General features: G+C 39.9%; 1 protein-coding gene across 1 annotated transcript in view; it reads right to left on the reverse strand.

Moving 5' to 3' along the window:
* Positions 1-1,098: 1,098 nt before the first annotated feature.
* The window catches only part of cdkl5 (cyclin dependent kinase like 5), a 44,114-nt gene continuing 20,625 nt past the window's right edge, over positions 1,099-24,587 (reverse strand). The window contains exons 7-21 of the mRNA XM_080885956.1: positions 24,518-24,577; positions 23,558-23,648; positions 21,087-21,189; positions 16,947-17,033; positions 16,402-16,482; positions 16,089-16,264; positions 12,859-13,712; positions 12,296-12,636; positions 10,901-11,002; positions 10,469-10,574; positions 10,187-10,319; positions 8,407-8,512; positions 7,855-8,016; positions 6,189-6,434; positions 1,099-4,741 (exon numbers count right to left, since the gene is read on the reverse strand). Of these exons, the coding sequence (XP_080742082.1) occupies positions 4,331-4,741; positions 6,189-6,434; positions 7,855-8,016; positions 8,407-8,512; positions 10,187-10,319; positions 10,469-10,574; positions 10,901-11,002; positions 12,296-12,636; positions 12,859-13,712; positions 16,089-16,264; positions 16,402-16,482; positions 16,947-17,033; positions 21,087-21,189; positions 23,558-23,648; positions 24,518-24,577 (3,059 nt within the window). The 3' untranslated portion in view covers positions 1,099-4,330. The remainder of the gene's footprint in view (positions 4,742-6,188; positions 6,435-7,854; positions 8,017-8,406; positions 8,513-10,186; positions 10,320-10,468; positions 10,575-10,900; positions 11,003-12,295; positions 12,637-12,858; positions 13,713-16,088; positions 16,265-16,401; positions 16,483-16,946; positions 17,034-21,086; positions 21,190-23,557; positions 23,649-24,517; positions 24,578-24,587) is intronic.

Consider the following 24,587-nt stretch of genomic DNA (forward strand, 5'->3'; position numbering starts at 1 on the left):
CTTTAAAAAATACAAACAAAACAGCTAAAACACACTTACATAAATGCATTAAACCAGGTTTGTTTGATATGTACAATGAGCTCTCATTCACTCCACTCTGCATTGTCTGTATTAAACCAGTCTCACTATGGGGACTTCAATTTGGGGAGTTCTCAATAGATTGCTCCATTTGCAATGAAACGGCATAAACTGAAAGCAGTAATTAGGCATGGAGAGGGAGAGGTAGCGTTGCTATGGCGGTTGAATCTGCGCTCATGTTAGAAATCCAAATCGTTCTGTGATAGGTCAATAAAATTCTGTCTGCTTCTCCTGATAATCTGAGCGTAGCTGGGAATTTACACAGTAAGTCTCCCCTCCTTATTTACCTTAATGAATCGGTGTGGTAGTAGTCTGCATTTTTCATATTTTCAGCAAATCCCATGAAAAGACCGAAAACAACAACAAGGTCATCCTAATTACAATTACTGTTTGCATTTACAGCATTTTTTAAAATTCATATTTTCTTTATTTAATTTTGAATGTTTGTTTTGCTTTTTTACATTTCTAATTAATTATTTGTCCAAATATAATATATAGTAAACAGTCATATATACATAATTTATCATCTGGTGGGTCAAATTAGAACAAATGCATATTATTCTGCAGCTTAAACACCAGTTACCACCAGATTTTGTGCACAGCTGTTAGATAATCGGATAGGTGTAACAGACTGCTGTCTTTAGTCTTTTCAATGAATTTGTTAATATGGATTTATTTATTTATTTTGGTCTTATTGCCTCATTTGAGTTACTGTTTTCTTGTTTGATTTTTTTGTTGTTGTTTGGTGCTGTTGTTAAAAATTCCTGATTGCTTTCTTTAATGTTATATTTGAATTTCCCATTACACTTAGGAATACATTGCAGAGCTGAATTGCTCTGAAGATGTTCTCTTTATTGTATTTTTAAACCATGTCCTTGAATAAACAAATATGTGTCTGTTTTTATGTTGCGTCTGTGCTCCAAAACAAACTCTGAGACATTCAAAAATGTACAGTTGGCATTTATTATGAGACCCTATCATTTTTAAAGTAGAACGGTCAGTATAGATACTCTGTTATTTTTTATTTACACCCTGTCAGAAGTGGGAAACAGCTTAATGACAAAAAAAGAGAATTGATGTTATAGGAAACACATTCATATTTCTGAACAAAAAGTCTTCTTCTCATCTCAGTTTTCAGTGTGTGCGACCTGCTGAGGGTTGAAGCCTTCATTTCCATCTGACGCGTTGAGTCGATAAACTAACGTAAGGCTTCGGGTCACTAGCAAGGTAAACTTCATCATCACTTTGTCCCATTAGTGATATAAACAAACCCATGTCAGCAGTCATTTACAATCATTAGCAATGAGGATTTTGTACACAAGCCCACAACATGGGACAGTTTTACCTTCTGTGGGATAAACTTAAGAAAAATGTAAAAAATGTATTGCAGAATGATGTGATGTCACATACCAACAGTTGCCAACGCTGTAATCAGTCTCCTGCAGGAAATCCTTCTTTGTGCTATATTTGGCTCAAATCCATCTAGCTGCCGATTTGGCTAATACAATCTGCATCACTCCGAGTCTTTTAGTGAGTGTTATTGCTTTCAGTCAACCATCAAGTTACTGTGATTGATTCTTATTTTCACCAAATGGGGATCCAAACTTTTCATGGACCATTCTTCTGTTCTTTGTTCCTTTTGTCTGTGATGGCATTTGGAATGCATTTTTTTGCTTTATGCTTTCAAATCACAAACGTATGAAAGGGAATTAAGGCCACTGAAGAAAGAAATTTGAGGTCATGACTTTTTTTCCCTTCAAAATCCTGAGGAAAACAAAATCATAAGTCTAACTTTAAACTAAGAATTCTCTGAGGGAGAGATTTGTTTGAGAGTTAATCATAATTTTGAGAAGAATTCAGTTTTGAAGAAAAGACAGACATTGAGAAAACTGATCAGATTTTTGAGGAAAAGGTCAGAATTCTTAGATTAAAGACAGACTTTTGAGAAAAAGCCTGAATTGCTAAAATCAGAATTTTGAGGAAAAAAAAAAAGAAGAAGAAGAAGAAAAAAAAGAGATTTGCAACTAAAGTCAGATTTTTGAGGAAAATGTCACAGTTCTTAGATTACATCCAGAATTTTGGGAAAAAGCCTGAATTACTAAAATCTGAATTTTGAGAAAAACAAAAAAAGTCAGAATTTCCCAATTGAATTCAGATTTTTGTGGAGAATGTTAGAATTCTTAGATTAAAGCCAGATTTTTGAGAACAAGTCAGATGTTTGAGCAAAATGTCTGGAAAAATAGTCAGAATTGTCAGATTAAAGAATTATGCAACTGAAGTCAGGTTTTTGAGAAAAAGCCAGAATTCTCAAATTAAAATCAGAATTCTGAGAATAATGCAACAAGACTGTTTATTTTGTTTTTTGTTCCCCCCCAGCGGCCTTAATACTGTTTTATATTAAGGAGGACAGAATGAAGAATAATGGAAAAACTGGGGGAAAACAATGCTGTATACTTCCCCTAGGCCACAAAATGTTTTTCATTCTACACACCTCAGCTTTACATTGCCCACAGATCAGAAGACAATTAGTAAATGCTTTAATGAACAATCAAGTTAAGTAAAATCATCCCTGATTATGACTGTTAATGTTAATAGTAATGCAAACTGGAAAATCAAATTCAGATTTACAAAAGACTTTTACAAAACTCTTGATAACACAAGCTTTTAAAATGCACACAGGAAATGTAAACACATATTATAGGATAAGTCTGGTGTTATTTCATATAATTCATGGCGTCAGCAAAGTCCTATGAAAAGCCCACACCCAGCCAGTGGGGGAATGTAAGTAACCACATTCACTCAAGTACTGTACTTACTATATTAAAATGAGCATATTCTCTACTTTAGTTAATAACAAATTTCAATAACAAATTAAAATGAATCTAAAGATTTTTAGAGCACATACACCCCACTTTGGCTGCACAGACAATGCATTTGGAATTTCTGACAAAATAAATAAATAAATAAATGGATAAAGATAAAGTATTACCAGACTTATCCTTTAAGATCTTAAAGGTTGCAGGTGAGGTATGCCTTTTTGCAGAGAGCTTCCCTGCCGTCTCAAAACACTTTAAATTTTCAATGTCATGTTAGGTAAACCTCCCTCACTAGAGCTGCGTGGTGATGTGGGCGAAGATGCCCGTTAAATGGTTTTTAAGGCTGTGGACAAAACCAACATGGCAGCAACAAGATGCTGGAAAGCTGTTTGTCACTAAACGAACTGAGGGACTGAAAAATGGGCAAATTTGAAAACTGCGACAATGGGAATGTAAGATAAAATGACCTGACAATTACAATATGTGAAGCACAGAGCCTAACAGTCTCACTCTGGCTGTTCTGCTACCAAACCCTGCTAACAAATAGCCCAACTTGTCACAAAACGTCAAAACTGATGTCATGAGGGTGATGGGCAGATTTGCACTATTTGTAATATCAGATATTTTATATATTTGTCAGTATTTCTTTTTACATTTTGATGAAACAATCAGAAAAAAGGGTAAAAACAACATAACATGATAATCTGCTAATAACATATCAAATCAAACAAACAAAAAAAAGACATTCACCATTATTAAATATTCCTTGTGACATATTGTATTATCAACACATAAATATCTATGCATTTCTTTGTGTCGAAACTAAAGCTCTTGCAATTACACATTTAATTCTATATTACCTTATAATATTCCCATATAACCTACATACTGTGTCATTTATAGCTTATATCCTTGAATTTAAAACAAATAAATATTTCATAAATAATGTTAATATAAATCATTTTTTATGTTCTTATCAAATATCAGAGCTTGAAAAACATTTGAGTTTATTGGCCACTGCTGTGACAGCGGCTGTCTAATGTGTTGCAGTAGCGTCCTGTGAACAGAAGATGGCAGCAAAGAGGCCACATGGGCAGTGTCTCCTTGACAGGGATGATCAGCTTGTTCTGATGTAACCTTGCAAGTAGAGACAGACAATAATATAGAGCTGATACAGTACTGGCATCTCAAGAAAGGATGGGCCCTTCCCTATCTTTGCTTCCCTAAACCACACTGTCCCAGGTGTTTGGCCGATCAACGTCTAGGCTTTTAGATTTCAGAGGCATGAGCATCAACAGATTACTACATTTCTGAATTAGGACTTGATCCAGTGAAAAAGGCTCTTGTGTAGACCCTTACTGCAGTACCACGATGTCTGCATTCTGGCAGGTGCTTCCGGGATGGAGCTGCATCGGAGGTGGTGTGGTTGAGAGGTTTTAGAGGGCGGTCTCCTTCAGGTCGTTGAGGTTTGGCATCCTGGTGCGGGAGGCTCGGGTAAAAGTGGGTCCATTCTGACCCGGTTTGATGCCCAGCTGTTCAGGGGTGAACTGAGCCCCCTCTGCCCGCTGTAAAGCAGATACGTGCCAGCTGGACTCTATCTGTCCCGGCAGGGGGTAGCTGGCCTTGCGGCTCTTAGCCTGGGTGGAGCTGCTCACCCCAGTGTGCCCCCTGCTGTCGGCATGACCTCGACCCTCGGGGTAGCCTGCTTTGGAGGAGGGCTGAGGAGGGTTGGGCATGGGGGCTTGGAAGCGCAGGTCTTGAGGAGGAGGAGGAGGGGGAGCCTGTCCTTGATTTGAGGAAGAAGGGGAGAGGTGAAGGAGCCTACGTAGTGACTTGAGTGGTTGGCTCTGGCAGGGGGGGAAAGAGACACCACTGATGAATTATCTTAAAAAATAAAACTAAATTTTTGTTATTGTTTACAAATCCCATGACCAAGCCCAACAGTGTGTCACATGTGCTGAGGCCATGTGACAGTATTGCAGGTAACTGTCTGTTGAATTCACATTGGCTCAAGGATGCTATCCCCAGGTAGCTATCTTGCCAAAAATGTGCATTTCGATTAGTGAGCATGGACCTGAGGAGGACTATCTCCTGCTGTGTGACACATGAAAGAAAGGTCAACTTCAGACAAAACCCCGACCTGATTCTCCTGACATTGTCTGGAGTTGATGGGTGAAAACAATGTTTTCTGTCTGCCGAGTACTAAAGCCAGTCTCACACACTGTTGGGAGAATCTAGGTCAGTCTCACATGCACTATACAGCAGGAGATAGTCTTTCCCAGCAACATTACCAGCTATATTCTTAAATTAAACAATTGCTTTAATAGTAACTAGCTGTCAGGATAAAACTGATTTTAATATCAGACATTTGTGTTTTAATATATCTTTTGTTAGGTAGGGTGACCAGATCCCAAAAGCTAACTGTGGGTCAAACTGTATGTTTATGTGGGACAAGGCAGGAAATGCTACTAATGTTTCGGTTACTTTGATTTTAACTAGTGGTTTGTGAAGAACAAATTGCAACATTTTAAGTCCCATTATAAATAAATGCAATAAAAATTCAATTCAAGCTTAAGGTTTGATTTTGTTGAGTACTTTTCTTTCACTCATTTATTCCCTTTCTGTCCCAATAACATTTAAACCTTAATGGTTATTCCAGCTGCTGTTCTCCCTGCTAATCATCTTTGGGTTTGAGTAAACCACTTGCTTCCTTTGAGACTAACACGTGTTGACTCCACTAAATCAGAATGTGGGGCATTGTCTCACTATGTGGGTTGGGGGAACGGAGGATAAAACACTGTGCTGTCCTACATAAAGTGGGACACCTGGGCGCCCTACTGCTGGGTAATGTCTGGAAAAGTTCAGGTCTACACTGCATGTGTGAAAATAGCTTCCTCCTTCGTACTCCTAAAAGCATGAAAGTAAATGTAGGAATAATGCGAGAATGGCATTAATACTAAATGTGCTTCTACAAGGCCTGTTTTTTTCCCCCCATTCTTAAGGTTCTTCTTAAGGTTCAGTTTTAATAAAAACCTTTGACCTTTTATAGATTATACAGTTTCCCTTTCTTTGGGCCTTGAGTCTTGGGAGCTTTATTGTGACACTTTTTATGAGCACGGCGCTATATATTCTAGTTTCGTGACTTCAGTATATAATTTATAGGAAAACTTAAGTATGTATGACAAGATAAAGTATTGTTCTTTTTAAAAATCTAATAAAAAAATCAGATGAAAGACTCAAACTGGGTTGTGATCTGCAGATAAATCGAAACTGCAGATTAAAGTAGGCACATACCTGAGAGTGTGAGTCCACTTGTTTGTCCGGCCAGTCAGTGACTCTCTCTCTCTCCCTCCCTCTCTCCCTCTCTCTCTCCCTTTCTCTCTCTCGTTCTCGCTCCCGTTCCCTCTCCCTGTCCCGGCTCTGTTCCCGTTCTCGATCTCTGTCTCGGGATCGCTCGCGGTTTTTCCGCCGGCTGCTGTGGTGAGAGGACGACTTGGAGCTCCTCTGCAGGGACAAGTGATCCTGTCCGTTCCCGGGAACCTGACGTTTCAGAAATAGAAATATGGAAGTGTTATTTTTAATCCAAAACAAATACATAAAAATGATGATCGCACATCTCACTAAAATCCCGGTGAAGCCCTTCATGCACTGCTCTGGCAGAAACAGACATGAGACAAGAAAGTGGCGATGATGATTGTCTTATTAAAAAATGCTTAACTCTCTGCTCTGGTGTCTGAGTGTGTTTAGATAAGCTTTAATATAAACTAGAGATGCAACTAATAATTAATATCATCACTGGGCAGTTTGATAGTTGGTCATTTGTTTGCATAAAAGGTCAAAAAGAAAAATGATACAAACCAGCGACAAACAGCAAATTCTTACTGTTGGTAAAATGTAACTAGTAAATCTTTGGCCTTTTTTCTTTTCGCTTCATACACAATTACTCAGCTTCATGTACCAGTTGGCTACATAAGAACTACTTAAAGTGTACTTCTTTTCCTTATTCCAGTTCTGTATTTTTTGGACTATATAAGGAGTAGTTTTGCACTGTTACTTCAAAGTATTTCATTGTATATTGTACACTCGTGCAGCCCTTCTATTCATCCACTGTCTGAAACAATCTGTTTTAGCTCCTCCTTCTTTAACTCCGCCTCAGTTTAATACAACTTTCATCTGATTGGTCGCCCTTTACAAACAAAAATCCTTTAAAAAAAAAAATGGGTGGGGCTACTGTGCTTACCTAGCTGAGTTGACCATACTAAGAAGAACAGATCAAACAATTTTAAAAAAACATTCTATAAGTATTTGTTTAAAGAAGTTTAGCCTAAGCTTTTACCTCATAGGGATTATTTGCACATAGCAGCATCATTATCAGAAAATGTAACCAGGTGCACTACAAGTTAAGAAACAGAAAATAAGGAAAAGCATAATCAGCTTCCTTTAGGAAGTGCTGATAAGTTGAATTATCTGCCATTTTCCCTGTTTCCAGCCTTGCTAAGCTAGCTAGTTAGCCTAATCTAGCTCTCAGAAAGGAGCTAAAGGAGCACATTTTATGAAATAACTATTCATGATTTCAGCATTATTACACAACATAGCAAAGAGACCAGTAATTTCTACAGCAGGAGTGTGTGTTCATGTGCTGAACATGTTCGTGACCCTCTCATGATGAAATGATGCCTTACGCTGGCCTGACAAACAGCACACTGCACGTTGAAATGTCTCACGATGCAATGTGAGTGCAACGTGACTGCATTTGACAAACGTTATAGCAAGACAAAATGGATGTGAAAACAGCGTGCAGCATTAAATATATAAATATATATATGTTTGTGTTTGAAATCCTTTCAGCAAAAAATTTTCTTTAGCCAATCAATCAGTCAACTGAGAGGATTTCAAACTGGGTCATTCCAGTGAGTGCAAAATAAGTCAACATGCAGCCACAGCGTCGGGGTTAGATTACTGGTGAGGCAGGGTAGGGCGCGGCAGGCTGGTGTTGTACCATAGGCGAGGCGACTACAGGTAGGACTTTGACAGCTGAGTTGTGCTTTAAGCTATTTTTAGAGCTAAAGAGGGGGAAAAGGCTTTTCTTGATGCTGGGATTCCTCCCGTCCTCCATGTCGGTCTGTGGAGCAGAAGATGCACAGCCACAACTCTAAACACAAATCTCTGACATCTAAGAGAAGAACAACTGCAGAGGAGGAGGAATATGTGATAAACAGGAAGCAAAAAAGAGATGGTGAAACTTCAGAGCAACTTTTGCTTTAAGATATACTCGACAATTTTAAGAGCTTTCAAATAAAATCGAATTTCCCTTTAATCTTACTAGATGTCAGTGTTAAGCTCATATGAAAAATTTTTGCAAGAAAATATTGACACTGCAGATCCTGCCTTACAATCAGTACGTGCTAAACTCAAAAGGCGCACAGCACATGGAACCAAAATACAAATAGTTGATTTGAAAAACCAGGTGACAAGAATAATCTTATTAATAAAAAGTCATTAATAATCTTACTATTTGTGACTTCTTCTTTTTCTTTTTAATGGCTCTGAAGAAGCCTTGCTTTTCCTTCTCTTTGGCGGGCTCTGGAGGATTCATGACCATTGCTTCTGCAGTAGTCCTGCATGGCAAATGTGGAAACTTTTCATTTAACTTGGATTATAACGTGCATGGGAGCAAACAAAATACATAATACAGTAATACATAAAAACCATACACTATGAAATAACACATGCAGCACAGTAAAGGAGTCTAACTTAATAATCCTCATGATTTACAATTTCAAACCAGCTGCATGTGAAAATGGAAACACTTAATCAAACTATTCATGCTTTGAAACAGAAAATCTAAAAAAATATGTTGTAATAAAAAATCTGAATAAAAAAGTCATTACGTAAAAAACAATATACTCTTTCTGAGGAACTCAGGCTTCTTCTGCAGCCACTGCCACCACATACAGTCCACTTGAAGAATAAACAAAGCAAAACACAGTTTTGTGATTTTGGTCCATGTTGACATGATAGCATCACAGGTTCATTGGTTGCACATCCATTATAAGAATCTATGGTTCCACTACATCCCAAACATGCTCTATTGGACTGAGATCTGGTGACTGTGGAGGCCATTTAAGTACAATGAACTCAGTGTCATATTTAAGAAACCAGTTTGTGATTTTTTGAGCTTTGTGACACGGCACATTACCCTGCTGGAAGTAGCCATCAGAAGATGAGTACACTGTGGTCATAAAGGGATGGAAATGGTCTACTCAGATAGGCTGTGGCATTTGAACAATGCTTAGTTCAGGGTAATAAGGGTCCCAAGAAAATATCTCTATACTAGTATCTGGTATATCTCTACACCAGTATGAGCAGCCATAACCATTGACAGGCAGGATAGAGCCACGCTTTCATCTTTTTATGCCAAAGTTTGACCCTAAAATTCAAAGGTTGCAGCAGAAACTAAGACTCATCAAACCAGGCAGCGTTTTCCACTCTTCAACTGTAAGGCTATGAAAACATCAGTTTCCTGTTCTTAGCTGGGAGGAGTGGCACCCAGTGAGGTCTTCTGCTTCTGTAGTCCATCTGCTTCAAGGTTCAGAAATGCTCTTCTGCATGCCTTGGTTGTAAAGCGTGTTTTTTTTGATTTACTGTTGCTTTCCAGTAACCTTGAAGCTGTTTGACCTCTTACACAAATAAGGCTCTTTCACCCAGAGGCTGCTGCTCACTGGATATTTTCTCTTTTTTGGATCTATGTAAACCCTTGAGATGATCAGCAGTTTCTGAAATGCTCAAAAAACAACCATACAGCATTCAACGTTACTTAAATCATCTTTTTTCCTCACTTTGATGCTCAGTTTGAACTTAAGCAGATCATATCTACATGCCTAAATTCACTAAGGTGCTATGTGATTGGCTGATTTTATTATCTATGGAATAACCCATCATATATATATATATAAAGAGTTTATATGTATTCAGTGCAGCAGCACAGAGTCTGAACAATAGATCTTAATTGGTGTTAATGACACAGCGAGAAAAAAAAAAGTCAGACACTTTAACAGCAGGGATGATGTTCAGATCGGGGAAGGAAACTATAAAGAAGAAAAAACCAAAACAAAACGTCTTCATCCATAAATGTCCTGCACGTCTGACACACTCTGTACTGGACGTGCACAATTCTAACAGCAGGCTTAACAATTTAAAAGTTGTTCATGTTTCTTTAATCCACTGTTGTTCCTACATTTACTGCACTGCTGCCTCAACATGCCACATAAAGACTACAAATTAACTCTCACCAGTCAAAAGCTGTCTGGCGTTTGGAGTGGTTGGCCATGGCGACAGGGTCTCCGGGTACAATGGGTACGACTGGCCCTCGACCCTGGCCGACGCCGTCGTGGAAAGAGGAGTTATCTGGCCTGGGAGAAGGGACTGAGGAGAAACAACGAGAGGTGGAAATGACTGTTTTTGATCATTTAAATATGATGAATGTGTGATCTTTGATCTTCTTTGTGTCAAAGGAATAATAAACAAAAGAAAGAGGAACCATACAGGTTTTACTGTTATTTCTTGCTCCTTACCTCGATAAAAGCTCCCTACTCTCCGAGGCATGGACTCAGTGAAGATCATCCGGTTCTCCTTGGAGGAAGCTCCGTCCTCAACGTGAGGGTCGTGGTACATGCCAACCTAAAGAGTGCACACATCGTGCAGACCCACGAACACACACAGGGAAACAGGAACATACAATTTTTTTCTCAGCCTTTATCGTTTTAAGCGACATTCCTGTTTAATCTCACTTCATCCCTTATCATTAGCTATCGCAGTCTTTTCTGGCTTACAACACAAACATTCAGGACATCTTAGCGCTTTTCAGTGAGGCTACATTTATACCAGCGACAACGTGCAGTGAAGCTGTTGGCTTAAGTAGGAACACAAAAAGAAAAGCAGTCAGAAGAGCTACTCTCTGTGTTTGCTGAACTGGCTGGAGACAGGGAGGAGTCGGGGGGTCGGACCTCGTTTTTAGAGCGCTGTGTAAGAAAAGCAGCAGTGTTGTCCCGCGTAGAGTCTTTGATGGGGGCACAAGGGTGGCTCATGTCTTTAGGGGACTGCTCACTCTGTTGAGAAGACGGACAGCTGCAGGTCAAAGCAGACTGGAGAAGCAGCATGAAGCAGTGGCAATGATAATGCGAGACAGTGACACTTCCTACACACACACGCACATCAAATCATGAAACACCCATACTCACAAACACACACAGACAGTCAGTGCACATAACAAAGGAACATTTCACCCTTTGTTCCGCTTCCATTGTTTAATATCTTCCGCGGATGAGCTTTCATACATTTCAGGAACTGTAATTTTGTCTCTGTGTGATTTTTCACCAACCTGCCTCATCCTCCATCATCTTTCTGTAACTTAGAACAATTCCAAGAAAACAGCCCCAGTTATTATTGCCTTCAGACGGGCTTTTAAACTGCAGACGCAGAGCTTTAGTGATCGTGTTTGGGAAACAGAAAAAGGTTTTCAAGCACTTACTGAAAAGTTAAAACATTGACGCTGCACCCACCTCCCATTATCTCACGAGAAATTCAGTTAAAATGTCTTTTACGAATGAGCAACACCTCACCTGCCTTTTCTGTTGACCTTAGTGCTTTCCAATCACCGTCAACATCCCTTTTAAAACGTTTTTGACACATCGTCTGTGAAGGTTCTCAGTCATCCAGGTCATCGTAGTCAAAGGAGCTTGCAAAGAAAAGCGTCTGGACTTCTTTAAGTTGCTTGAAGACGTCTTCAAGCAACTTAAAGAAGTCCAGACGCTTTTCTTTGCAAGCTCCTTTGACTTTTTGACACATCATTTATGCGTTATTGTGCCACTATTGCTGTGGAGGTTGAAATTTTGTGTGTTTTGAGCAATTTTACTTGTGTTTATGACTTATTTCTATTGTGCATGAGTAAGCGGCAGCCTGTTTGGAAACACCAAAAACAGTTCCTCGAATGGCCACTTGGATCGGACTTCTGAACTAATTCATGTCATTGAAATGCACCATTTGACCTTGTTTGTGGTTTGCTGTTTAATTAATTGTACTAGCATGAGGACAAATGGGTTTAAAAGTGGGGCAAACAACAATTTTAGTTCTTTTTAATTTTGGAGGACTCTGGACTGGGTCGTTAAAATGTGGAGAGATCCTGGTCAGATAATTCTGGCAAAAAGAATGGCAATGTGTTTAGAAATCCTTATGAGCGATGACTGGTGTTGGTTTTTCAGATTGGTGGGGAAGTGTGTGGGGAACTACAAAAACTGCTGTCATCATTCAACATAATGCACCCTAATTTAAGCTTTTCATTGTGTGTCTGTTGCTATTTTAGACTCAATCCCGCCACGTTCGAGGCACTTTCTGCCACTAACCCTCGTCATGTCGTCCGTGCAGTCCTCCCTCGAAGAACTCACTGAGTGTCCAGCGAGGGTGGTCCTGTGCTGCAGCTGTGGGGAGAGGAGCTGCAGGCTACTGGCTCGTGTTGGTATCGCCTGCCCCGGCGGAGGCAAGCCCGCCATCGCTGTCTCCACTCCGTGTGGTCGGTGGCGTTCCCTTCTCACGTACATGGAGTGGCGCTGTGGCCGCTGCTGAGAGGAGAAAGGCGAGGTATAGCCGAGGCCGTAATGATAAGACTCGTGAGGGGAAGGCAGAGTGTGAGTGGAGGGCATCCCAGGTCCTCCTGGGTCCAAGAGCTCCGGCGCACCAGCGTCCTCTGGAGACGGGAAAAGAAGTCAAAGTTAGCAGAGCGATAAGAAGTGAACAGTTACAAGTGTTCTACTATTTAACTGTCCAAACTAATTTAAGTGATCAGGCCGATCTTTTTTATTTTCTTGTTTGTTCTTCTTGCTGGAATCCACTGCGATGATGTGTTTTGTTTTTTGTTTTTTTATAAAGCTTTTAAAGTGTAAAATGAATAGACTTGAATGAAACCTACCTGGCACTAAAGATTTATGTCTGGATTTGTGCCTGGATGAAGAGTCCAGCGTGCTGCTCTCCATGCGGGCATTGCCGCTGCTACGAGAGGCGGGGCTGTGTCCAGATCGATCACTGTGTCGAGTAGAGGGGCTGCCAGGAGGCCCAGAAGGACCTGAAGGGGTGTTGAGGTCTAAACAGCTGGCAGGGAAGAAGCGGGCACTGGGTCCCACCCCAGCTGTCGTGTTAGAGTTTGGGTCATCCGGGTGGAGTCGACCGTCGCTGAGATTCCCCACAGATTTGGCATCGCTCAGTCCGCTGTGGCTCTTGGACAGACTGAGATAAGACGCTGAGCTCTTAGAGGATGAGGACATGGATCCGTGGGCAGAGTCGGCCATACTGTGGGCGTGTCGACTGTGTTGTTTTTCTGCCCCAGACTGTAGGGTGTTAGTTTTGTTTTCCAGGAAAGTGTGCCGACTGACCTGCTGCTGCTGCTGCTGCTGCTGCTGCTGCTGTTGCTGCTGAGAGCGAGAGGAGCTGGGTTTGCCGTGGCCATACTTTACCCCATGTCCCTGGTCCGGCAACTTCGGGGAGGGTCCCAAGTTGAAATCAAACTCTGTTTTGCTTTTGGATTCTTTGGGGCTGAGCAGGTGTGGCAGGTTGTTGTTAACCAGATCTTTGCTGGAGGAGATAGAACGATTAAGAGTCTGGGACATGTACTGGCCCTTGGGGTGCAGAGTCGGACTTAAACTGGATGGTGCCGGTTTGTTGCCGTTGAGGAAACTCTCATTCCCGAGGTGATGGAGGTCTCCGTGGCGAGGGAGGCTGGAACATTCTTTGCTATTGGAACGACGGCTTGAACTCTTAGTGTGACTCCTGTAGGAGCAGAGGGAGGGCCGTTTAGCATGGTGTTCTAATATTTACTGCTGTAAACCAAAAACACCATCTGGATATGACAGTCTATGTTTTTAAATTGAAAATAATCTCTTATACAAATATTACAACCGTTTATTAAAGTGCTTGTGGAAGCATTTCCTATATGACATTACAAAAAGTTAAAATAGCTATAGTATTTTACTTTAAAAATATATTAAATTTTTTTTTTTTTTAATAACCCCACCACCCAAAAAAAACACTGATCTGTCCGGTTTCTAAGACCTTGATTCGTGGCTTATTAGTTTGATGTAGTTTTACAAGCCTTGATGATCCATCATCGAGAGCTGTATCTTGGTCAGAGAACTAAAAGTGTAACTTTCAAGCACCAGAGAAAGCATCTTATTAAATCAATCTATATGATTTTCCTGTCAGCATGGTGTCAGAACCAAAGTAGTTTACGTAAAGTGTAACTATTCTTGCAAACTCTGATTCTGTTTTTTACCCTTTCTTTCATTAAAATGTTACGAGCTTATCAAGCCTTAGATGAGCATTTTAATCTAAAATATACAATTTGAGACCAACAGTTTGTTTAATATTTTTCAGTTCCACATCTACAAGTGAGTCAAAATAATGATAATAACTTATTTTTGATGTATCTTTTTGAGTCCCAAATGAAAAAAAGAAAAAAAAAGAAGCAGAAGAGAACAACGAGGAAAGAATCTGAGCAGACGCGTTGAAAGAAAATATTCTGTTATCTCACAAAAGCATTGTTTATATAGTTATAAAATACAGTCATGTGAAAATGAAAGCCAGTGAAGTGTTTTATATCAGGACAGGTTTTCATTTACTTATTTAATTTAACTTTTATGAACACAGGTTGAGACTCAATGTCTCATTTACGAGAGAGACGCGTTTTCGACAAACATATTAAATTACAGCAAAAAATAGCTAAAATTAGATAAATACAACCCAGATGAACTAGAGCATGTGGCCTATGACACTGTGTCATTATCTGTTTAAGAAAAACTAAATCAAAATGCAGATACAGTGTTCAAAAAGCCAAATACACTCGAACTGCTTCCATAGGAATTCGTAGGGTAAGTAGCAGCCGGGGTCTAATGAAATGCACTTGATTAACTGAACATCAGAAGGTGCGAGCATTTAAGCGTATGCGTTATTTTAGAGTAACAACAGTTTCTGGCCATCAGTATTGGAAAGTTTATAGGCCATTTCCAAACTAATTGAATTTCATCACTACACAGTGGGAAAGATTACTCACAAGTGTAAAACATTTCAGATGGCTGCCAAGAGTGGACATCCCAGCAAACTCACTCTAAGGTCAGACTGTGCAGTTCTCAGAGAATTTCAAGAAAACCCAAGAGCTGCATCTTAGACTCTACAGCCCTCTGTGAGCAGGTTAAAGTTCACGACACTACAATTAGACAGACTGAATAGTTGCCTGAACAGGAAATGGTGCCAAGATCGAGGTTCCTGTCTCGAAAAATAACACGGCAGCACAGCTTTGCTTTGAAAAGTCGCATCTAAACAAAGACCTCTGAAGCAATGTCCTTTGGACAGAGAAGAACGAAGTGGAGATGTTTAGTTGTTACGCACAACGCCACATTTGACGAAAACCAAACACACTTTATGCTAACTGTCAAGCACGGTGGTGTAGTGGTGATGATTTGAGCTTGTTGAGCTTGTTTTACAGTCTTAACAACCATGAACTCCTCTGTATACTAAAGTAATCAGGAGTCAAACCTGAGGTCTGATAGCTAAAGCCCGATGCAAACCTGGTCAACCAACATGACAACGACCACAAGCACAGCAGCAAATCTTCAGCAGAATGGCTGAAAAGAGAATGCAGGAACTAAAGAGAGTTGTGCATAAATTAATACTGCATTTGCTGTCAGTGGTTCTGATCAAATTCTTATTTTTGGCCTTTATTGACAGATACAGTGAAGAAATGACAGGAAAGCAGAGGGAGAGAGAGAGAGGAGGAAAACATGCAGCAAAGTGCTACAGGTCAGACTCGAACCCAGGCTGGTCACTCTCATCCATATGGCATGTGGTTGCCTGCTCAACTCAGTGAGCTAAACTGGCTTTGCAGCTTTCAACTTGGGCTGGGATATTAAAATGAAAAAAACAAACAAAAACAAACACTAAAATGGCATTGGTTTTAAAAAAAATAAAGAAACACTAAATCTTGATGTAATCAGATACAAACAGTATCTGACATTAGATGTGATGAAAAGTCCGTCACTATAACACAGCATTAGTTCCAGTGTTAACACAGAGACATCCAATCTGGGCTTTGTAAGACGACCGCATGTAGACACTCTGGCAGAAGCCTGAAATAAAGGATTGCTTTCTAACCTTGTAGGAACCGTGTTCTCTCCATGATGGTGTGTTTTTCTCTTGGAGGAGCGTGGCGGGTTGGGAGAAGCAGGCGGAGGCCTCTCTCTCTCTGCCTGCCTCAGAGGCTGGAAGGCTGGATGGTTCAAACTCTGCTCTGTTAGGTAACGCTCAGTAGGGTTGAGCAGCAACAGATTCTGATTGGAAAAAGGCATGCACGTAAAGGGAATGATGCATTTTAGTGACCCCTGTCTCAGGTTTCATATATGATATAGCAGTCTAATCAATAATTCTTATTCTTGTGTGAGAGTTGGAATGTTTCTTGGCATTTTACCTTCATCAAATCTAACATCAAACCACTCAAGATGCCTTGGTAACGTCTCTCCAAAGTCTGAGGATGAGTAACTGATGGAAACTGGCAGAAGCACAAAGACACAAACACTGGATCAAATTCATAACCAACGCAAACTTTCTGTGCATTAAAGACTACTATTGTGATTTCCAATGCACAGTTTATGTAGCTGCCAGTAAAAAAAATAAATAAAAGGAGCTCTCACTTCAAATCACACAGAAATCTATCAGCGGATCACGCTGAACAAACTACAAAGCGTGCGCATGCACACAAGCACACACACAAGTCCTGATCGTCCCTCTGGGGCATTTTCTCTTGCTGCTAAACTGAACACCAACCACCTATCTCATGAGTCATAGCAATCCACTCAGTCATGGTGCTGGGAACACTGCCACAAAAGAGAGAGAGATTTGACACAAAGCTGAGATAGAAGGAAAGGAGGTAAAAAAAAAAAAACAGAAAAGGAGGGCGAGGAGAAAGGAGATGAAAAAGTAGAGAAGAATTCAAGCACAGTTAATATTTTGTACCCTGATTCCATGAAATCGAGGGTTGTTGTAGAAGAGTTTCATCTGTTCTGCAGGAAGTGGCCCCAAAACCTTCTGAATGGTAAAAAGCTGGAGACAAAAAAAGAGAGAAATATCATTAAAAACACCCTTTTATTTTTCTTTTAATATTTACGCAAGTTTGTAAAAGATATATGCAGATCTCAAGCATCAAAGTTCATTCTTGATTCTGTAAACAGCAGTTAATCCCACTTCAAATAATCTCACTTCAAGATGTATTTGTGGACAAGGAGTTTCCAAAGCTTCAAAAAAAAAAAGAAAAAGTGCAGAGCATCTACAGCACATTTCTGTGACAGCCGGGCAAACTGATGAAAATCATGTAACACGATCGAAGGTGGCAGAACAACTAGGGAACAGATGATGAGCTCATTTTGTTCTCCATTATAGTTTTTTATTGTTACACATTTCCAACAGCGATGTTTTATTACCTAACAAATCTGACGATGTGCACATTTAAGACAAGGAGGAACGTTTTCGTTCACTGGAGGGGTGAACTTCTGCTAAACCAATCACACTCTTCGTCAACCTGATTCAGCACAATCTTCAGCAGCTGCTTTCTGCCGAGTAAAATAATGTTCACGTGAGTGGTGAAAGCGAAACATTAAAGATGTGAATTGTAAAATCAAACCGACAGGAGAAACACTCTGTAAAGCCATATATCATGGATTTATATTTTACAGTATCATACATATAAATGACACACTGCTCAACTGCAATACAGCTGACAGGTGATTTGAATCATTTTGATCATCTTGACGCATATGATGATCTGCTGGGACACTCTGGGCCCTGATTAAACTTTGGGCCCCCGGGGCCCCGTGTTCCCAGACTATAATGGTGCTGGTGATTCTTCTTCCTGCCCCTTGCTCTCCTACCTGCCTATCTGCAAACAAGTTGTGCATCTTAGTTTCTCTTCAGTCCTGGGTAAAAACTCAATTTAACAGCAATTTTTAAAAAAGCATGTTGACACCCTGATATAAAAAAATGCTTTTTCTTAAAAACTGTGTGTGGTAAATATTTAGTGGTATAATAATATACTCATTTGTCTAATAAGCACAGTTTCCCAGTTCAATCCTGGGAGGAGACAAATCCCTTTATGGTTGTGTCAGGTTACGGTGAATAAAGGAGCTGGATAAAATACCGTCCACTTTATAAATGATAGCTGTTTTGCTAACATAGGCAACAGCTGCAGCTGATAGCGTTCTGCTAAGCCTCACCTTTGATAATTCAACTCACCGAACTTGACCTGTTGGCCATGTTTGTGGTGTTGGTGCCTTTCGGAGCAATGGAACTATTGCATAAATTATAAAACACACTGGCTGGAACAACCTGTTCAAGAAGTCCGTGTTTCATTTTTGGTGATTTAAATTTATCATTAAGACATGGTCATCTGTTGTGTTATATGTGTCTCAATTTCACGCAGTATAACACTTCATATATATATATATATATATATATATATATATATATATATATTAGGGGTGCAACGATATTCATATCGATATTGAACCGTTCGATACAGTGCTTTCGGTTCGGTACGCATATGTATCGAACAATACAACATTTGTAATTTATTTTATCAATTTTCCTTCTGACGATGCTGTCTGTGTTGAGCGCTCAGTGAATCTGTGTTCGACTACTCCGCCTAGGCTGCACTGTCCAGCGCAGATCCACTGAGCGCTCAACACAGACAGCATAGTCAGAAGGAAGAGCGCAGGGCAAGCTAGCGAGACAGAAGTTAAGCTCTCCTTTTAACATGGACCTCCCCCACTCTCATTCAGATCTGGCGTTTGGAATTATTTTGGTTTTCATGTGACGTATGACCCTGAAGGTAAGCGAGTCATGGACTAAAGTAAAACAGTATGTTGGATGTGCCATGCAATGCTCAATTACATGGGTGGGAACTAGTGTGTTAGCGCAGTTAGCTCGTTAACGTGTTGGCCGTCTAGCCCCATGCACAGAGCGATCGGCGGTAGCTCGTTAACGGAGATTTGCCGTGTTGTGGCGCTAAGGTCATTTCAACGAGATTAACCTGAAAGCACTAGTGGGAACACAACGAATATGACTGCACATTTACGCCGACATCATCCTAGTGCAAAGACAAGTGGAAGCAGACAAAAAACAACAAGCATGCTACTAACTTTAGCCGAGTCATTTAGACCGCTGTTAGCACATGATTCTCCTTATGCTGCTGAGAATATAGCCCAGAAGAAGCGGATAGTATAGCTTTTATTTTGGAAAGAGCCATTTCTCTGTAATAAACTCTCTTTTCCAAAGATGAGTGATTCCTCAATCAGATACAGGGCTTGCAATATCGCTAGCCCGACGTCCCGGAGCTAGCGATTTTTTTCAGTCGGGCTACCAAAATCTATCTCTTCCCTGCCCGTCGGGCTATTGTAGGAAAAATATATGTCAATGCTTTTGCATTCTTTCAGAAATGTAGCTGGGTAATTATGTCATTGGCATCGGTGAGCCACTGTCAATATGTGACATATTGAAGTCGCGTTTGAATTTGCGCTTGTTTTTTGCTTTCACTTTGCAATCACGTGAACTGTGTATAGAGAGCGACAGCACTGATCTGTGAGTGATGATAATTTGTGCACCAATTCCTCTGACATCGTCTTATTAATCGTTAGCTTACTATGCAAACATGACAAGTGAAATCTCCCGCAGCTTAAACATGTGAGAGGTTGATCGCGCAGAGAATCGCTGAGCTTATGTGAGTGAGTGTGTAAAAGCATTTCAGTTCTGCTGAGCCAAATAAGACAGGTCAGGGTGAAGAAGTGACAGCCAAAGAAAAGCTTACCACAAAACGGAGAAGTTATGACAAATCAGACTATAAGGCAAAAAGAAAGTGCAGCTTCATGGTTTCATGGACAAAATAATTTCTGTGGCTGCGATATGACGAGCTAAATAACCAGGGCTGCACATAAGTGGTCCGCAGGTGTGCATTCGCTGTCAAAATAAAAAACACGCACAAGGGTTGGGGTTAAATTTAAAAACTGTACTTTTGAGTTAAAATATATATTTATAATTTTAATAAATGACAAATTAAAAATGCTTGAACATTTTTTTGTATCGAAAAGATATCGAACCGTGACACCAAAGTATCGAACCGAACCGAACCGTGAATTTTGTGTATCGTTGCACCCCTAATATATATATATATATATATATATATATATATATATATATATATATATATATATATATATATATATATATATATATATATATATAATTCTTTCTGGGTGTTATTGCTTAGAATTATTGTGTACAATTTATTTAGATCTTCATCAGAGGTTAGAAAAACTCAAAACCACAGTGTCATAAATGATACACCTGTTGTTGGATGGTTAAACACAGCATGCTGTCCAATCAACGAAAGTGCTTTAAATGAGAGCACCAGCCCAGGTGCACTGACCTGAAAGTGATGCACATTGTTTCCATAAATTTCCTACTAAACTTGTTGGAACGGCACATAATCCATAAAGTGTTTGAGGGCAGGCCTGAGACAGATTATTTGTGTTAATACATTTTCTTTCTTCGATATATCGATGGGTTGTGTGCGAGCTAACAGAGAGACAGTTTCTTCTGGTGCACAGATCTCAGATCTCAGAGCTCTGTTGGACAAACTTGTGATTTGGGGATGAATAAAATTTAATTTGACTTGCTATTAAATTTCCAAAATTAGCGCTCATCACCATCTCTGAGATCTCCCCCCGCTCGCTCTGTTGTCTCCCAGTTGCTTTATTTCCGACAACACAATTGAAATTTCTCTTGCCCAGGTGTGAAGTCCAAAAAAGCCCCTGTAACTGTGATTTTTACACGAGGACTCTCAGTAATTCTTCTTTTGTTTTATTATATCAGAGAAGAAACCAAAGTGGGCGTTCTGTCAGGTGCATAAGCGTCAAATATTATGAATGCCTGTTCCCTTTATAACAATCTGAAATAAATAGATAAAACCTGTCAGCCCACCTTAAACATCACACAGTAGGACTTTGAAATGTGAGGTTTTGATTTATTTACATCAAAAGCTATTTCTGTTTTTCAGTCAGCCTGTTTAATTAGCTAAACGCTTCACCCTTGTTTCGGCTCACCAACCTGATCAATCTCGCTTTCCCCTGGAAACAAGGGCTGTCCATCACTCAGCTCCCCGAGGATACACCCCACCGACCACATGTCCACCGCCTTTCCATAAGGAGCCCTGAGACGGAGAAAAACAGACAAATATGTAATCATCAAATACAGCAAAAAGACCTCGTTAATTAGACGGTAGGGTGATAATAATGAGAGAGGAAATGAAAATGGCGAGGAAAAAGGGTAAAAACCAAGTCCCCGAATGAAGAGGAGACGATTATGAGAGGGGTGACAGCGAGGCGGGGGTGATAGAATTCACGGAGGTGGTGCAATTAAAATAAAACGATCGATGTTGTGTTTCTGATGGAGAAGCTCATAAAGAAGATGGTCATTTCTGAGGGAACAGAGCTGAGAAGTCTGGTGAGAAATGGTGAGAGATCTGGCAGCAGAGAAGCAGAGGAGAGGTGGTGTTGGAGGGAGAGAGTATTTGAGTGGGCAGCATTCAAACGCTGTCTCAATAAATGTTCCAGGGCATTTACTAAATCAGGCTACAGAACCGAGGCTAGATGACGTTCAGCTGTCTCCAAGCTAGAATGGACATTAAATGCAGCAAAAGCACCAAAACAACATCGGCAAGAGAAGTCCACGAGGAAAGTGAAATTTGATCTGTGGGTATGGTGTGTGCATGGTGGCTCATGTCATAATGCAGCAGATAAATCACTGACTGTTTTTCCAGCCATCTGAATTAAAGAAATGAAATGAAATGAAAATTTTTACAGTGAAATTACATTAAAAAAAGGTTTGTTAGCTTAATTTCGTGCTCAAAAACACACAGAGATGCAGTTAGAGCTCACTAAGTGGGTGACAGTTATCATACAGGCAATAATCAGTCAACTTTTGTGTTTTGTCAACTTTTATTCAGCATAATGCAGTAATGTTTATTATATTTGCCCAGATGTAATAAAACCCAAATAAACACAATCCAGTTAGACTTACTGGGGATTTGGGAGTGTTTGTGTCATGTAAAATTCCAAATATAGAGCATGTCGAATCATATTTAACTAGCTTTTACAGCTGAGGTCTCTTAGACTGAACGGAATGAATACATCGCTTTCAGTAGTGAACTAATTAAAAATGAAATTGGTTTGTCAATTTTCATTAAATTATAAAAGAATATAGGACGAATTAAAAAGATGAAATCGTGTTCAGTACGGTTTTTGAGCTGTTTGAGAGAAAGCCCGCTTTTTACAAGGAAACAAAAACAGCCTATTTGCAGACACAGTGAAAGCACAGACTTCATTTCTGAACATCCATTAATAGTTTTCTTTTAAGAGTAATTTTACAAGATTGGACAATAGATTCACTCTAAAAGGAAAAAAATCTATAGTTCCAGTGTCTTTTACACATACTCATCAGCCACTTTGTTAGGAAAAAAAATTATTCAACTGCTTGTTAATGTAAATATCTAATCAGCCAATCGCATGGAAGAAACTCAATGCAATTATGCACGTCGACATGGTCAAGGCGAGCTGCAGAATTTCAAACTGAGCATCAGAATGGGGGAAAAATGTTTAAGGAACTGTTGATCTTCTGGGATTTTGCCACACAACCATCTCTGGGGTTTACAGAGTGGTCCAAAAATGCTGAGCAGCAGCTCTCTCACCAAAAACCCCTTGTTTATACCAGAGGAGAACGGCAAGGCTGCTTAGAGCTGATAGTAACTTAAATAACCACAAACAAGGTATGCAGAGGAACACCTCACAATATGCTGAATCTTGAAGAAGAAGACCACACTGGTTGTCATTCTTCTAAGAACAAGAAAATTAGGCTACAGTTCACATGAACTCACTAGAACAGAAGATTGATTTGTGACATTCAGATTGTAGTATTTTGGCATAAACATCATGAAAGCATGGATCCTTCCTACCTGTCAATGGTGTCGGGGATATTTTCTTGGTACATTTTATTTATACTGATGAATGCATGCTGGTACATATGCAATAAAATAAGTCTCACATTAGCCCAGACACTTTAAGTCTATTTTTACTGGCCTCCTGTTTAAACAGATTAAAATCGTGTTCATTTCTTCTTCTTCGTGTTATTCCAGAAAATGCAGCTGGACATTTTTGGGATCTTTGGAAAGTTTGGCCTCAGTTTGTAATGAGATGAGATCTCTATTTAAAGCTGCTTTGATATAATAAGATTTCTGCTATAACTTGCATTTATTCGTGTCAGGCTGTAGGCACGAGCGGATACATTAAACATATAATGCAAAAATGAATGAGTATTAGCTGAGAAAATGAGACCAGTACTGTGTTATTTTGTTTAAGGTACGGTGGTATCACAAGAGAAAAGCTGATACCCTCTGTGGAAAAACACAGAAACATATCTTGTGCTGTGTGCTCTTTCCTTCGCTTCATGTTTCTCACTTCAGCTCCTGCATATATACATGTATGCACAGACATGCACACGCAGATGCACACACAGGAACTCACCCCAGCAGCAGCTCAGGTGAGCGGTACCACCTTGTGGCGACATACTCAGTGTAGTTGGCATCTGTTCCTTCAGACAGGTTACGAGCAAAACCTGAGCCAGAGTAACAGATATTCAATAAATCACGTACACCTGATTCTGTATGTTACACAGCCATCACGTTGAAGTGTGATAATATACAATTTAGACTCTTTCAAAGATCAATTAAAAACAAAAAAAGGACTCTCAGTGTTCAAGTAATTTGGACAGCTTAGTAACAACACGGTCTTCCCATGTGATCAAACTAATTAGTTATGTCACTGCAGGCAGTTGGAGACTGTGCTTTGGAAAAGTGTCGTACAGAGAGTCCATTTTAATCATAAAAAAGTCACAATAAACAGAACGCCAGCTCCAACAGTGAATAACAAACAAATCTCACCCCAGCTGACTAAATAGCATTGCATTAGCCAATTATGCAACGCTAACTAACCATGTGACCCTGCTGATACTGACGCTAATGTAAAACACACACCTGGAAAACAGTAAAATGGCAAAGACGTGTCATATCAATGCACTTTATTAGTGTTTTACAGAGAAAATAGGTGCTTCACTAATTGGACTTCTTTGGCGGATTAATTGTGTTAAAACCCAGCAGGCTGCACTTTGAAATGCTGCTTGGCTGCTTCCCAAATGGCAGAATTGATCCTTCTGATATACAACTTACAAGGTGACAAATTAAAGGTGGGATTTTTCACACCGAACTAAGCCCAAAAAACCAAAATGGGCACAATGCAATCACAGACATAACTGCAAAAACTCAAATAATCACAATCAATCGGCAGCTGAAAGCGATTTACTGTGTTAAAGAGTTTGCTTGATTTTAAAAGCAGTTATCATCACTCGAGCAGCGAAATGTGCATGGTCTGGGAGTTTTTACTCCGTGACACATGGCTGGCTGCTGTAAAAAACCGAAGAAGACTCACCAAAGTCACAAAGTTTGAGAACATCCTCAGAGCTGATAAGGAGGTTCTCTGGTTTAATATCTGGAAGAAA

Source organism: Rhamphochromis sp. 'chilingali' (genome assembly GCF_963969265.1).
Source record: "Rhamphochromis sp. 'chilingali' genome assembly, chromosome: 6".
NCBI lineage: Eukaryota > Metazoa > Chordata > Actinopteri > Cichliformes > Cichlidae > Rhamphochromis > Rhamphochromis sp. 'chilingali'.